At 28.1% G+C, this 15,099-nt stretch overlaps 1 protein-coding gene and 1 pseudogene across 1 annotated transcript; both read left to right on the top strand.

Annotated features, from left to right (window-relative positions):
- The first annotated feature begins 9,927 nt into the window (after positions 1–9,927).
- Positions 9,928–10,928, top strand: LOC114121198 (uncharacterized; annotated as a pseudogene).
- A 1,381-nt stretch (positions 10,929–12,309) lies between these two features.
- LOC126554817 (putative nuclease HARBI1) lies at positions 12,310–14,300 on the top strand. The gene is made up of 6 exons (XM_050209841.1): positions 12,310–12,552; positions 12,667–12,863; positions 12,943–13,102; positions 13,407–13,551; positions 13,802–13,946; positions 14,011–14,300. Exons 1-6 carry the CDS (start codon positions 12,310–12,312, stop codon positions 14,270–14,272), a joined length of 1,152 nt encoding a protein of 383 aa, XP_050065798.1. The 3' UTR covers positions 14,273–14,300.
- Positions 14,301–15,099: the final 799 nt, after the last annotated feature.

The raw sequence follows: 15,099 nt of genomic DNA, 5'->3' as shown, positions 1-15,099 counted from the left end.
TAGTGCTAACCGGACTGATGCTATTTGCTATAATAACGTTTTCGTTGACGTCTTGTTTTTTTATAGTTATCGCGTCATGTTTAATATTTTCGTCGTTTTTAATTAGAAGTACACAGTTACTTCGCGGTGGTAATATAATATCTTTTAAACCGGTTTGTTCAGGTATGGTTAACGTATTTTTATTATAGTCCATAATGACTTTGTTTTGTTTTAAGAAATTTCGCCCGATTATACCTGATTCGTTTATTGGAAAATCGTCGAACACGACGTCGAATTTTACAAGGACGCCTACTTCGCTAATTTGCATAGTCGTCACTATAGTCCCGATCGTAAAAATAGGTGTTTCATTGATACCTTTGATAGTTCGTTTTTCGTATTCATTAATAACTACCTGTCCGTTTAATGCGGAGAGTTTAATGAGATTCATTTCTGCACCTGAATCGATTAATAATTTAATATACTGTGGATCGAAATTATGTGAACTACAGATTATGTGTTCCTCCTCGAAATTAGTAACTACTCTTACGTGATTTTGTTTTATTTCACTGACGGTTCGATTCAATTGACTAGTAGTGGAATTTTCGTTTTCATTCTCGTTGCTACTAGTGCTATTATTTTTTTCTTCGTTATACCTACGTTTTCTACAATCTTTAACAGTGTGGTTATTTTTTTTACAGTATGTGCAGAACCTAACCTGTCCTTGATATTCTTTTTTACTACAACGGGTTTTTCGTCGCGATTACTTATGGGATTTCTAAAACCTGTGCTGCCCGATGTGCTCGCGTTACTACGACACTCGTTTGCATAGTGCCCCATTTTATTACATTTATTACATTTAATATTTTTTTTATTCGCGTTATTTTTCCCGTTATTTTTATTCGTGTTAAAGCGTCTATTTAAATTTCTTATGTCCTCCTCTTCTTCGACAGCAAGCGTAATAGCTTCTTCGAGAGTAAGAACGTTTCGCGCTCGTAACAGACTTCGAATTGCGGGTTGTGCCCCGTTAATAAATGCATTGCGCGCTCCCGATTTATGCGTGTTCGCGACTGTGGCGGCGTCATTTTTATTTAGCCCTACCGTTAGTGCGCTTACCAAATCGTGGTAACATTTTTCGGTGCGTGCGGCGAAGCTTTTAATATCTTCGTCGTATTTTTGTTTAATATTGTATAGATTTGTTTGTAAAAAACCGATTGAGTGCGTTGCCCCGAACACTTTCCGAAGGTGGGATCGAGTGCGGGCCAATCCGGAATACTGCGATAGCGTACTGCTTGAAAAGCTTCCCCCTTTAAACTTGTTAACATTCGTTTGAAAATCATAGGTTTAAGAGTTTCGTGGACGTTTTCCATTATATAATTACATTCAAGTATATATGACGCTAAATCTGTCTCAGATCCCCCCGTAAAGGTCGGAATCATGCGTATTGCAGATTCAATTCCTAAAGTTACACTCATGATGGTTGTTCGTAAAGTTTGTGGGTTGTATTTAATTATTTCCCAACACCGATTAGGACTCTCAGACATATACTAAAGAATTTATTTGCTTAACGGCAACTTACAAAGTGTTCATTGTTTGTCTGGTCCTGTGGTTGTCCTGTTTTGAAAACTGCGCTGCGGCTCGCTTCGCTGCTAGGCTCGATTTGTTGACTTGTCGCAACTTATCCGTGATCTCCTTCCGTTGATCCTGATGTTGACACACTCGAGGTCCGCTGATGTACTTGATTTTGGGTTGGATACCAAAATTCTTCTTTCAGGTGACCCCACGCCTGACACCAAAAACGTGTAGTGATCTCTCACTATCGTTTATAAATGAGTGCTTGACATCTGCAGTTGGATCAAGTTGTTGGGAAAAGATTACGGTTTTTAAAAGTGAGACAAAGACACAATGTTAATACAAGAGTTTATTAAAATTAAAGTTATAATTTGTTACAATAAAAACAAGTGTATAAGAATTTGAGGACAGCACGTTAAGTAGCTGCCCGAGAAAAAGTTAATCTTAAAAATTCGGACATAGACTAGCTCTATGCGAATGTGAAACTAATTCTAAATTTTAAGACGGACAGAGACCTGTATTTATATGGTTCTCTGTACCCCCTGGTTGTACATGATAGAGACTAGGAAATGGACAAAAAGGTGTGTTATAGAATGTTGTCACCGCAGCTGCAAAAGTGGTTTTGCGCCCAAGACACTTAACCCTGGATTGGACTTGTTGTTGTGCTATTATACCAAGGCGTGCGCATCTATGATTTATGTGCATGGCTTGTTTTTCAAAAGGGCAAGAAAAAGTTGTTTGTGGCTGTATTTTCCATACGCTTTGATTCTTGGAAATTGCCATCAAATTTAATTACGTATCGCTACGAGTATGATAATAAAATATTTAAATGTGCAGAACCTCGTAGTATATGTAAATTAGTTAAAATAGAAAAAATAGTGAGACGACTCCGTCGGCTTACTACACTTATAACAGATTAATTTGTCGCCTACATCATATTTTTTATGTAATCAAATGAGTTTTATCTAATAAAAAAGAAAAAAAATGTGGTAAGTGATAACGATTTTTAGGTTAGTTCAATTTGATCCATGATAAAAAATATCTTTAATCGTGATATTTTGATCACAATAATCATAGAACAGCTGGATATTTTGGAAGTAATTTAATACAAAGATTAAAACCGCCTACTAATTTATGATAATTAATAATAATCACAATAAAAAAATAACCATCAAATTTGTTGAAGAGAACGTGGATATGAGATAATATTTTATTATTATTAGTGTTAGTGTCGTTTTATTCGCTTTTGACAATACGTACAATAAATTATAAGTAGTAAGTACCTACACCATAAAATACCTATTTTTTTCAATGCATACTTATAAATAGAGTAAGGTAGATGAAAACTTGATGTACCAAATAAGTCCACATATAAATAAACTTATTGAGTTTGAATATGTATCTACTATTATTTTAAATGTATAAACATAATAATATAATGAAGAACTTAAGTTGTATTATAATTATGCATTTTATTATTCATTACATAAGTACATTAACAGTATTTCTATGCATTATTAAATATAATATTGTGAGTTATATTATTTTAAAAAACAACTGCATAAATCAAAACTACCGGTTTATTTTTTTCGTGACATTTTAATTTTTATTAAAATATAATATTTATTCTATACTTTTTAGACCAACTAGAAAAGACGTGGTGATAAAAATATTATACGGGACACGAGTATTTACTATATTGGCGTGATGCTCACTTTATCTGTAATTTCAACTTTGTCAAATGATTATTATTCGGAAATAAGAAACAGCGCTATCATTTATTTTTGTAAACATTTATAGTCATATTATTTAAAGTTAATTGAATAAGAATATCAGGTCAATATTCGAATATATTTACACGAATAACGTTCGAAATAATATGATTTATGTGAGCGACACGAACACATGTATACTACCAATGGATTAAATGTTAATTTAATTAAACAATAAACATGGTATAATATTATTATTGCATTGTCTTTATAATCTTGAGTTGAAAAATTTTGTTATAATGTTTTAATTTTACATAGGTAATTCATATTTTATTTTAGATTCTGAGCGGAGCGATAAATATAATGATTTTACAATGATGATAGTTTTTTAATATTAAGTTTACATTTTATTTATGTTGATGTACACGATAAGTAGTCGAAAAACTGTTTCGATTTTCAGCTTCAATATCTTTTCCAGCACTGAAAAACGTGCATTGAGGTGGTCAAAATATAAATTTCCCAGTAGTTTTCAAAAGTGACTATAAAAAAAGCGGGCAAGTGAGTACCGCTCTGCTGTACATTAGGTGCCGTATGGATCATTATTATATATTATAGGAGTGTTAAATTTGAATCCAATGATGGTTATCATTGTATACGAAAAACGATTCTGAACGAAGATGATTTGTCAGCCTAGGATATAATTTCTAGTGGTTGGTGAAAAAGGTGGTTTATGTTTTAATGGCCTGAATACAACAAAATTTAAGTTCTTTTATAATAATTGTAAGCTAAACTTATGAAAAACCTTGTATTAAATTTTCAACTCTTAGCTACTTATACAAAAATTTTTATGAAATATACCTACAAAATAATTTGCAAGTATTCATAGTTTTGACGAATTTTGTCAATATTTGAACTTCAAATGCTAATAAAAAAAAAATGTGCCTATGTATTCTTATAATTTTTTAATCACTATAATAATAACTTATGAGGAACTTTGCATTAAATTTTCAAGTATTTTGATAGGGCCAAAAAGATTTTATCGACACATAAAAAAACAATTTTCAGAAAAATTGAAAATTTCAGTTGTCTATAAATAGCTCAAAAAAATTAAAAATATTTTGAAAATTAAATCACGTAAAGAAAACGCGAATCTTAATAATTGGTAAAATTTTCAACTATCTACGACTTATACTTTTTGAATAATAACAAATATTTAAAATCGTTTGAGGATAAATCGTTATCGTTACGCTATTTCGTTAAAATTTAAAATTCAAACGCACTTAAAATTTTTCCTATAATGATGCTTCGAGTTTTCTCTATAGATACTTGAAGGTAAACTTATGGAAAACTTAGTGTTGTATTTTCAAAACTTAGTTATAAAATAAAAAAAATTTATGATTTATCAACTTCAAAATTACTTGAAAATTTTCGCGTTTTCGACAGATTTCGTAAAACTTTGAACTAAAAACGCTTATAAAAAAAAATTGTGACTAACGATTTTTAATTTTTTTTAGCTCCATTAAAAACAACTCATAAGGAACCTTGTATTAATTTTTCAAAACTTTTTGGTCATCCAAAAATTTTTTATCGACACTTTAAAAAAAATTTCTCAAAAAAAATCGAAAATTTCAGTGGTCTATAAATAACTCAAAAAAAGTCAAAATTTTTTGAAAATTTAACTATATACGGATAACACTGACATTAACATTTGGTGAAAATTTCAAGTATTTTCAGTGATTAGTTTTTGAATTACAACCATAAAAAAAAATCGATTTGGTCCAAAACTGGTTTTGCGTAAAAATTGCCGTTTTTCCGTCATTTTTTTTTTTGTTTTTCTCGATTTTTTTGAAAACTGTTGGAAAATGTTAACTTTTTACCTCTATAATGCACCAAGGATATTCACTTTTACATCGGAAACCATCCCCATAGTTTGAAATTGAAGCATTATTTCGACTAGTTATGCTGTACACAGACACACAAAAAAAAAAAACACACATCATTGTAAAATCAATACATTCATCACTTCGTTCAGAATCTAAAACAAAACAAATTAAGGAAAAACAGGAATTTTTACGCAAAATCGGTTTTGATAGCTGTTGTATTGAATGTTTATACAAACATTTTATTTATACCGTAAAATTTTCAAAATATTTTGACTCATGTTGAGCTATTTATAGGCATATGAATTTATCGATTATTATTAGTTTTTCCTTAAACTAATGTTGATAAAAAAATGTTCTCTTGTTCAAAAAATTTGAAAATGTACAAGGTTACTCGTAAGTGGTCTTTTGTGGAAATCAAAAAAAAAATTTAAGCGTTATTCCTTTTTATGAGTGTCTGAAGTTCGAATTTTAAATAAAATTTGTAAAAATCATGAACATTTGAAAATTATTTAGAGTTAGATATTCATAATATTTTTTAGATTCTGAACGGAGTGATAAATGTATTGATTGTAATGATGTATGTTTTTTTTTTTGTTTTTTTTTTTTTTGTGTCTGTGTACAGCATAACTATTCGAAATAATGCTTCAATTTCAAACTTTGGGGGTGGTTTCCGATGGAAAAGTGAATATCCTTGGTGCATTATAGAGGTAAAAAGTAAATATCAAAACCAGTTTTCGACCGAATCGATTTTTTTATATGGTTGTAATTCAAAAACTAATTACTGTAAATACTTGAAACCTGTAATCTACTGTATAGTAAAGCAACACTTAGTTATCAACTTTTAAGTATAAAAACAATGATAATTTTTTAACTCCAAAAAAAATTTTATTGTGTAGCTTTCTGAAAATCATCATGCAGTCCAGGACAAAAATGATTTTTAATATGATTAATCATAAAGAACAATCAACCCAAAATATAAAGTATAAAAAACCAAAAATGTCAATTGAAACAAGTGATATCGACAGAGTAACAAATAACTTATTTAATGAAATAATGCAAAATAAATCTAAAATTGAGGAGACTCCCTTATCAGTTCAAGAGTCAAAAAAAAACAACTACAATATCTGAAACAACCTGTAGTAGAGACACAAATGATTGGGTTCCACCTAATAATACCATTTTAAGTACCAATTCATCTAGTCATAGTAATGATAAAGGTTGCTCTCGCCAGTTATTTGGAACTAATATTTTTTTTTTTTAGTCTACAATCCTTAGATTGGTTTGCTGCAGTTCTCCATGCTTCCCTATCATTACTCAATTCCTTTAGTTTTTTATAACTATTCTTCCCCATGTCAATTATTAATTGTTTCAAACTTTTGAACTAATATAGATAGTTCTAATTCTACGTCATTATCTACGAGTGTATCAGGTGACATTGTGGGCGTTGAAGGTAGGAAGAAGAAAAAGAAAGGTAACAAAAAGTTAAATAAGAGAAATGAAAAACAAAGTGGTAAAGGAAAAAGTGTTCAGCCTAACCCATGTTCAAAAACAAAATGCCAGAACAATTGTAAAAATAAATTTATCGAAGACGAAAGGGAAACAATTTTTAAGGAATACTGGAGTATAAGTGACGGAAATGGAAAACGTGACTATTTGATAAGTTGCATGGAAGAATCAGAAATAAAAAGGAAACGTGTACAAATGTCAAATTTGCGTAAAATAACAAGATTTTATTATTTTACTCTAAATGGAAGAAAAGAAAAGATATGCCAGCAGTATCTTTTAAAAACATTAAATATTACTCAAAGATTTTTAAGTTACACTTTTGAAAAATTGTCACCATTGGGAAAGTCAAATCCCGATAGTCGTGGTAAAGGCCGTCCCAAAAATAAAACGGATGAGCCAGTTTTATCAAATGTTTATAAATTTATAGAAAGTCTTCCAGCTGTACAGTCTCATTATTGTAGATCTTCTTGTAAAATCTTTTTGTAAAATATTAAAACATATTTTTTTATAATCAATAATATAAATATTTTATAGTCACATAACTTATTATTTTTTAAAAAATATATAAAAAAATAAAAACAATCATATCTTTTATATTTGTTCACTAAGACTAACCGATTCTCTAGCAGCTTAATTAATCTACAATGATATAAACAATATTCAAATAAAATAATAATTTTTAACTTTGATTTTATATCATATATTTTTTAATCTGATCGTGTTTTACAGTTTTTATTATATAATATATTAAATATTGAATTTGAATTCAACCAATTTTATTTTTTTATATTTTATTCATTTTATTTATGTTTTCATATTATACGTATGTATTAATTCATATTTTAAATATTTCAATATTCATTGGATTTTTTATTTCACTGAAATTTTGTAAATTATTAAAACATATTTATTTATAATTAATTATATTTGTATTTTATCTTACTTATTGTTTTGCTGCATAGTTTGATGAATACCTCGGTCCACGTTGTTGCGTTGTATAAGTAGGTTGTAGTTTATCAATTAAAAATGAATTAAGAACTAAACTGTTTCTTCAAATTAATATTGTATTTAATTTAGATTAATTATTAATAAAACTTAACTAATATCAAAAACCTCGCTTGATGATAGTGTTGTAATAAAGTCAGCGACTTACACAAGTACTGAAAGGCTGAGGATAATAGACTATAACCTACTCAAGAGCACTTTGTAAATGAATATAAGTCTATAAATATTGAATGATTATGAACCAGATTTATAATCTGATCCAGTAGTGTGATATGTGATCACGCCATATTACACTTTGATCACAGATATTTTTTATAGATTAGGTAAAAATATGATCACACCATATGATACCACAACCTTACAAATCTGTATATAAGTGATCAGTAGACATTGATTATAGTTAGTGTTAAATCTCAACATTGTCTATAAATGTTATGTTTCGTCGTTTCATACCGTAATATATCCGTTTGCTACAAGTCGATAACAAACCAAGTAACACAATTTGATCAGGTAAATGTTTTTTAAACAATCTGTTATATTAAAAATTAAACTTATACTGATTATCATTTTTATTTAAGGTATATTTAAAAAAAAAAATATATATATAAAATAATATGTCGTACTATACTAATGTATCTGCAGGCGAAAGCTTTTCAAATGATGATGTGGTATCACGTCAATTGTTCGTCTAAAATAGTACGTGCGATAATTAATCGCGTGACAATTATTCGCAGGACAATTATTCGAATAAGACAATTGTTCGCGCATAAATTGTTCGTAAAAAAAAAAAATAATAAGACTTGATTATCATGTAATATATTTTGTTATCTATACGGCAGTTAATAAATAACATACTATTTGATTTAGTGTGAAATGTGTGAAGTTTTAATATCATATCGATAACGTATCTCGTTATCGAACATTATTATATTATGGGCACAAAAATCCCCATGTGTTCTGGAATAGTAGGTACCTACTAATAACAATACTAATGCTAACACACACCGGTACCTGTCACAAAAATCATATAACAGTACAACCTGTAATTTTGACTATCCAATTTTATTTTAACGTAATAAGTATTTATTTACTATGGTTTTAAAATACGTAAAAAGTGATCGCGGTACAGATATACTTGTACATAATCATTACATGTTCTATCGCGAAAAACAAACGGAAACAAAAACTTATTGGAAATGTACATTGTATAAAAAATATAAGTGTGGTGGTCGTGTTCATGTGGAAAATGACGAAATTGTCAAAAGTTATGAACATAATCATATACCAGATAATGTTCAAGTGAAGACAAAGGAGTTAATCTATAATATGAAACACGATTCACGAACCTCCGCTGCTACAAGTCATGGAGTCATAGGAAATGTAGCAAGTCAGGTAAATCGAATTATCTAAATATTTTGAATCTTAAATTAAAATTATGAAAAAGTGCTCGAAACTTGCGTCAAGAACTTGAATTTTAGGCTGAATATTTATAGGAATAAAATACATGTAAAACTATTTCAAAGAAAGTTACATTTTTTGCATTTTATTTAATTTTGTATTTTGTTTATTTTTTTTCAACAAGTACTTACACAAGTACGTCGTAAACATAACGCGTTTACGCAGACTGAGTAGAACTCGCTCAATTTTGGTTCTAGAATAAATATACTTCAATTTTCTTTACATGATATAATTTTCAAAATATTTCGCTTATTTTAATGCTATTAATAAGCATATTTTGAAATATTTGTTTTTGTTTAGTTTTTTTTTTTTATAAATATTTATAAAAATAAAAATGTAATACAAGATTTTTCATAAGTTTGGCTTACAATAAAAAACTTATCATTTATTTGAAATTTAAAGAAATACGTTAACGTTTATATTTTTCTTAGGTCCCCTTATCGGTTGCAGGTCAATTACCCAGCGTAGCTAGTTTGAAAAGAACAATACAACGTGCTCGTCGAACTAAATTGAATGCTCCTGTAAACCCTTTAAATTTTAGTTTTGATATTCCTGAAGAATTTACAAAGACGACAAATGGCGACGATTTTCTTCTTTTTGATAACAAATCGGATATAAAAAGAATATTATTGTTTTCAACAAAAAATAGTTTGGAGTTAATGAATAATTGCCTTAATTGGTTTTGCGATGGCACTTTTACTTGTTCACCTATTCCGTTTAAACACTTATATACCATTCATGCTGTACATTATTCAAATGTTATTCCTTCTGCTTACGCTCTTCTACCCGACAAAAAAGAAGATACATATATACAAATGTTTAAGGCTCTTAAATCATTAAACCAAAATTTAAATCCCGAGTCTATTATGATGGATTTCGAAAAAGCAGCGATGAATGCTGTTAAATCTGAATTTCCAAATACCTCAATAAACGGATGTTTTTTTCACCTATCACAATGTATTTGGCGCCATTTACAAGAAGCAGGGTTACAAAAATATTACATACAAGATTCTGAATTTGCCTTACATATTCGTATGTTACCTGCTCTTGCTTATGTGCCACAAAACAAAGTTATAAAAGACTATGAAAAACTTTTAGATTCTGAATATTTCTCTGAAAATGAAGAACTTTTAATGCCAATTATAGACTACTTTGAGGGCACCTGAATTGGCCGTTTGCATCGTAGAGGCCAAAGTAGAGATCCGATCATCCCCATTAGTGTATGGAATTGTTATGATTTAGTAGCGGCAGACCTTCCACGAACTAATAATTCAGTTGAAGGATGGCACAATTGTTTTTCGTCGACACTTAATTCATCCAAACATCCATCAATTTGGAGATTTATACATGCACTCCAAAAAGAAGAAAGTATTAATACTTTAAAAATTCAGCAGTATATTGCGGGTCAAGAACCACCATCAAAAAAAATGTATAAAAATAAAAGTGAAAATTTAAAAAAAATATGTGCAGATTATAATAACCGTACAACAATTGATTATCTATTATTGCATACAATTTTCAATTGCAAATATAAAAACTATGTAGCTTAATATTTTATTTTTGATGTATTATTAGTATATAATTATTATTATTTATTTATTTTTCTTTAATATTATGTGAATATACAAACAATGTATGCACGAACAATTTTCGTATTCGAACAATTTCCAGGCGAACATTAGACGCACGAGCAACTGTCGCACGAACTATTTTCGGCGAACAATTGACGCATATCCGATGATGTAAGTACCTATACCTATTTGTTTATGTATTTGTGTGTATGATATTAATAAATTATTATTAAATAATAGAATGAAAGTAGTATGCTATCAACACTATCATCTTCTTTAAAATCGGTAAAAATGCAGAATAAAAAAAGAAAAAATGATACTGAACCAAAAGTTAAAATGTCTAAGGCTGGAAAGGTAATAATTTGTATTGTATTATTTTTTTAAATATTACACACACACACACCACACCACACATTCATTTTTAATATAAATATATATGAATGTATAGCAGCGTAGAGAATCAATAGAGACGTACAAGGATGCCTTAGCTAGTGTAATTTCGAAAGGAAATATTGAAGATAACGTTTCAAACTCAATAACATTGACGGAAGGAAATTACACGTATACGATTCGGTGTCCAGTAGCGCCAAAATGCGATGACTACTACGTCATCCAACATTATAAAACTAGTGCTATAAAGGACATTCCGTCACTTGAAAGGTAAAAACCATAATAAAAAAAAACCAATGATTAAATGAAGAACTATAGTTAAACAACAGCGATACAATCATTTATTGATCACCAGATTATTTTTTTAATTTGACCGTTACCTATTATTATTCAACACAATTAATTATTAAATTCTAATTAAAATAATAAGATTGAGGATTTTATCGTTGATATTTAACTATAACATGATTAAATAATAAAACATATTACGAATATTATTAAATAATGATTTTTTATAATAGATGGAAACATTCTGAAGCTAGTGTGAAGTTGTATACTAGCAATAACTATCCTGCTGATAACGAAATATCAAATAAAATAAATGAACTTATTCGTGTAATTTAAAATCGATGTTCATCGGATCCAAAACGGAAGATTGTAAAAAACAGTAAAAAATAAAAATGCAAATATATTATTATGTAAAAACTTTTTATTGGTAGTATAAATTATGACATTTAATAAAATTATTAAAATTGATAAAATTAATTAATCTTATTCTTTTACTATAATATTGAAATCAATTCTTAGAGTAATTATAACAATTATAATGGTATAAAGTTCAATACAAATTTTATTTTAAATCGTCATTAAATCATACAATATCATATCTAATAGTGAATTATTGTTGTAGTGAGCCGGTCCAGGGGGTCAATTCTTGAAATCGTGATATAGTTTGTCGCGTGCGATAAAAATTTTATCGCATGAAATTAAATAATTGGTATTCTTGAAAAGATGTATGACTTTAGTCTAATGAAAAACATTCGACTGTTTGTCGACTGGGTAAAAGTCGGTGACAAACATTAGTCGCATGATAATGTGTGATAATATGTGATATGTGATATTGTAACAGTAGTATGGTTTCAAATAATTGATTATAATTTTCCGAAAAATTCATTTTAAAATTACAAACAGTGAAGTTTTGTTTACGATAAATTAAATAACCTTTAATTTTATAAAATGACTAATTTTGACGAAATGGTTATGTTGTTTGCAATTAATAATGTTGAAAATCATGAACACTTACTTAATGAACGACAAACGCGAATACCTGAGATGATTTCGGATCCATTTCTTCTAACAGATCGATTATTTATAAAAAATTTCAGACTTTCTAAAAATCTTGTTAGAAATATTATTGAACTTTTACAAACTCGTATAGTTTCAAAAGACCGTTCTTCTGCAATTGATTTGAATACAAAAGTAAGTGAATATAATATATAAATTGATATTATATTTGATGACTTCAGACTTTGTAAAATGTAAATTATAGTGATAATACCTTAACATATGTATTTATTTTCTATATTTATTTAGGTCTTAGTTACATTAAACTTTTTGGCTACTGGCTCATACCAGTCTCCAATTGGAAACAGTCGGTTTGCAGCTTTATCACAACCAACTGTATCACGTTGTATTAGCGAGGTTGTAGAAGCACTTAACCATCCTGAAATATTCAACGAATGGGTGAAGTTTCCAAAAAACTTGAATGAACTCACAGAAATCCGCAATGAGTATTTAGTCCATTAATTTAAAAAATGTATGTATTTATTTTGTAAAAGTTATAATTATAGTTATTGTTCAATAATAAAGGTTCTACAGAGAAAACTGGATTTCCAGGAGTTATAGGTGTATTGATTGCACACACATAGCAATTGTATCTCCTTCGACCAATCTAAATTTAAACGAAAATCAAAACCCTGAACATATCTATGTAAACCGTAAAGGATACCATTCCATAAACGTTCAATTGGTAATTTTTCAAACCTTATTATAGATCTTTCTTCTTAAGGATTGCTAATACAATATTATAATATATTATAAGTATTACTAATAAATTGTGTCTATTTTTTCCAACATACCTCTTTGAAGTTTGTTATTATATATAAGAAAAACAATTTTTGTGGGCTAATTTTTTAGATAATGCATAAAATAAAGAAATGTATTGTTGTAATAAAAAATAATATCAAAAATGTAGGGGGCTAAAAAACAAGGATTCCTTCTGAAGCTTAAATGTGTATTAAATAAATAATAATTTTAATTCATTTCAAATTCAGATTTGTGATTCAAAATTAAGAATTTTGAATGTTAATGCACGATTTCCTGGCAGTACCCATGATACACATATATGGAACAATAGTTTGGTCTTACCAGTACTTCAGGAACTATACAGACGCAATTATGACAACTTTTATTTATTAGGTAAAATAATTCTCTTAACATCTTATTTAAAATATAAATAAATAATGTGTTTTAAAGTGTTTAAACATAAGTATTTGAATACTTGAATTTAAATATATTTGTGGTAATTTTAAATACTTTTTATTAAAGTAATTAAGACACTGTTCTAAAGTACATTTTTAAAGTATTTTGCTTACATTAAAATATAATGAGTGTATTTTTTACAACTAACGTGTTATAATTAATGGTTTATTTGTATAAAAAATATCAGGTGATTCTGGATATCCCTTGCGGCAATGGTTATTGACACCTATAACCAATCCTACAACAGATGCTGAAAAATTTTTCAATACAAAACAAATGTCAACCAGATGTATTATTGAACGTTGCAATGGGGTGTTAAAAATGAGATTTAGGTAACAATGGTTTTAAATTTTATTGTTTTACATATTTTTTACCCAATAACTTTGATTTTTTAAGGTGCTTATTAAAGGATAGAATACTACATTACAAACCAGAAAAAGCATCGTCCATAATAAATGCGTGTGTAGTTCTGCATAATATGTGTATCGCAAACAATGTTCCTATGAAATATGAACACGATATTGAGGAACATGACAATTTAGGTATGCTGGGAGACCAAGAAATATTGGCAGATAACAATCGCAATATAGAGTTGACTCTTGGGAGACAACAGCGAGATAAAGTTGCAAGATACCTTTTTCATAGACATGGCGTATAAAATAAAGTAATTTCCATTGTATTTAAAAACATGCATACTTTTTATTTTTAATAATAATAATAATATATACAATAAAGATTTGTTATTGAAAATACTTTTACACTGTTTTTTATTCCTTCTTTTGGTCATTTGTTAAAAGTATAAGTAACAATATAAAATAAAATAAACAATATTTAGTAATAACAATTTTTATAACTAATTATAACAAATAATAAAATAATAACCTTTTTAACTAATTATAATAAATAATAAAATAATAACCTTTTTAATAATTTCTTTGGTAAAGTTAACAAAAAGTTTTTATAAAATACAGTTCAGTCTTTAAAATTCTTTTCAGTCATTTTTCTGTTAACTTGGTCAGTAATGTTCCAAGAGTGGTTCCAATGTTTTCAACAACACATTATTTTCTTCCAAAAGTTTAATTTTTTTTCATAGTAGGCTTCTTTTAAATCATATTTCCTCTGTGCTATATCTCCCAACCTAGTTGCAGCTATATTGCTTTCACCCAAACAAGTAGCAGTAGTCTTTTTTCTTTTGAGATCTATAATAAAATAAATTTAAAAGTAATAAAAACAGACGATTATTGAATATATGGAGTATTAACTGTAATATTATAAATTATGTATTAATGTAGGTAGGTATATGCATAGGCAGAGTTATGAAGGATTTAAGTGAGACTTAAGAGAATGTCCACGTAGATTACAATTTGTATTTAACGAAAAATAATGTTGTAGTATGTACTTAATCAAAATTAATAAATTAAAATAATAATATTTTTGTAAATAATCGATTTAATAATTCTATAATATGTAAAAATACCTAGTAGT

The sequence above is a fragment of the Aphis gossypii genome, unplaced genomic scaffold (genome assembly GCF_020184175.1).
Source record: "Aphis gossypii isolate Hap1 unplaced genomic scaffold, ASM2018417v2 Contig00618, whole genome shotgun sequence".
Lineage (NCBI taxonomy): Eukaryota > Metazoa > Arthropoda > Insecta > Hemiptera > Aphididae > Aphis > Aphis gossypii.
Note: the sequence above shows the minus strand (reverse complement) of the source record. Positions and strands in the feature narration are given on the sequence as shown.

What these genes read in the sequence shown, in the direction of transcription:
- LOC126554817 (XM_050209841.1), top strand. Translation starts at nt 12,310, where the DNA reads ATGACTAATTTTGACGAAATGGTTATGTTGTTTGCAATTAATAATGTT. An exon ending in CAATTGATTTGAATACAAAA is followed by an intron (nt 12,553 to 12,666) that starts GTAAGTGAATAT and finishes ATATTTATTTAG; the next exon opens with GTCTTAGTTACATTAAACTT. An exon ending in GTGTTAAAAATGAGATTTAG is followed by an intron (nt 13,947 to 14,010) that starts GTAACAATGGTT and finishes TGATTTTTTAAG; the next exon opens with GTGCTTATTAAAGGATAGAA.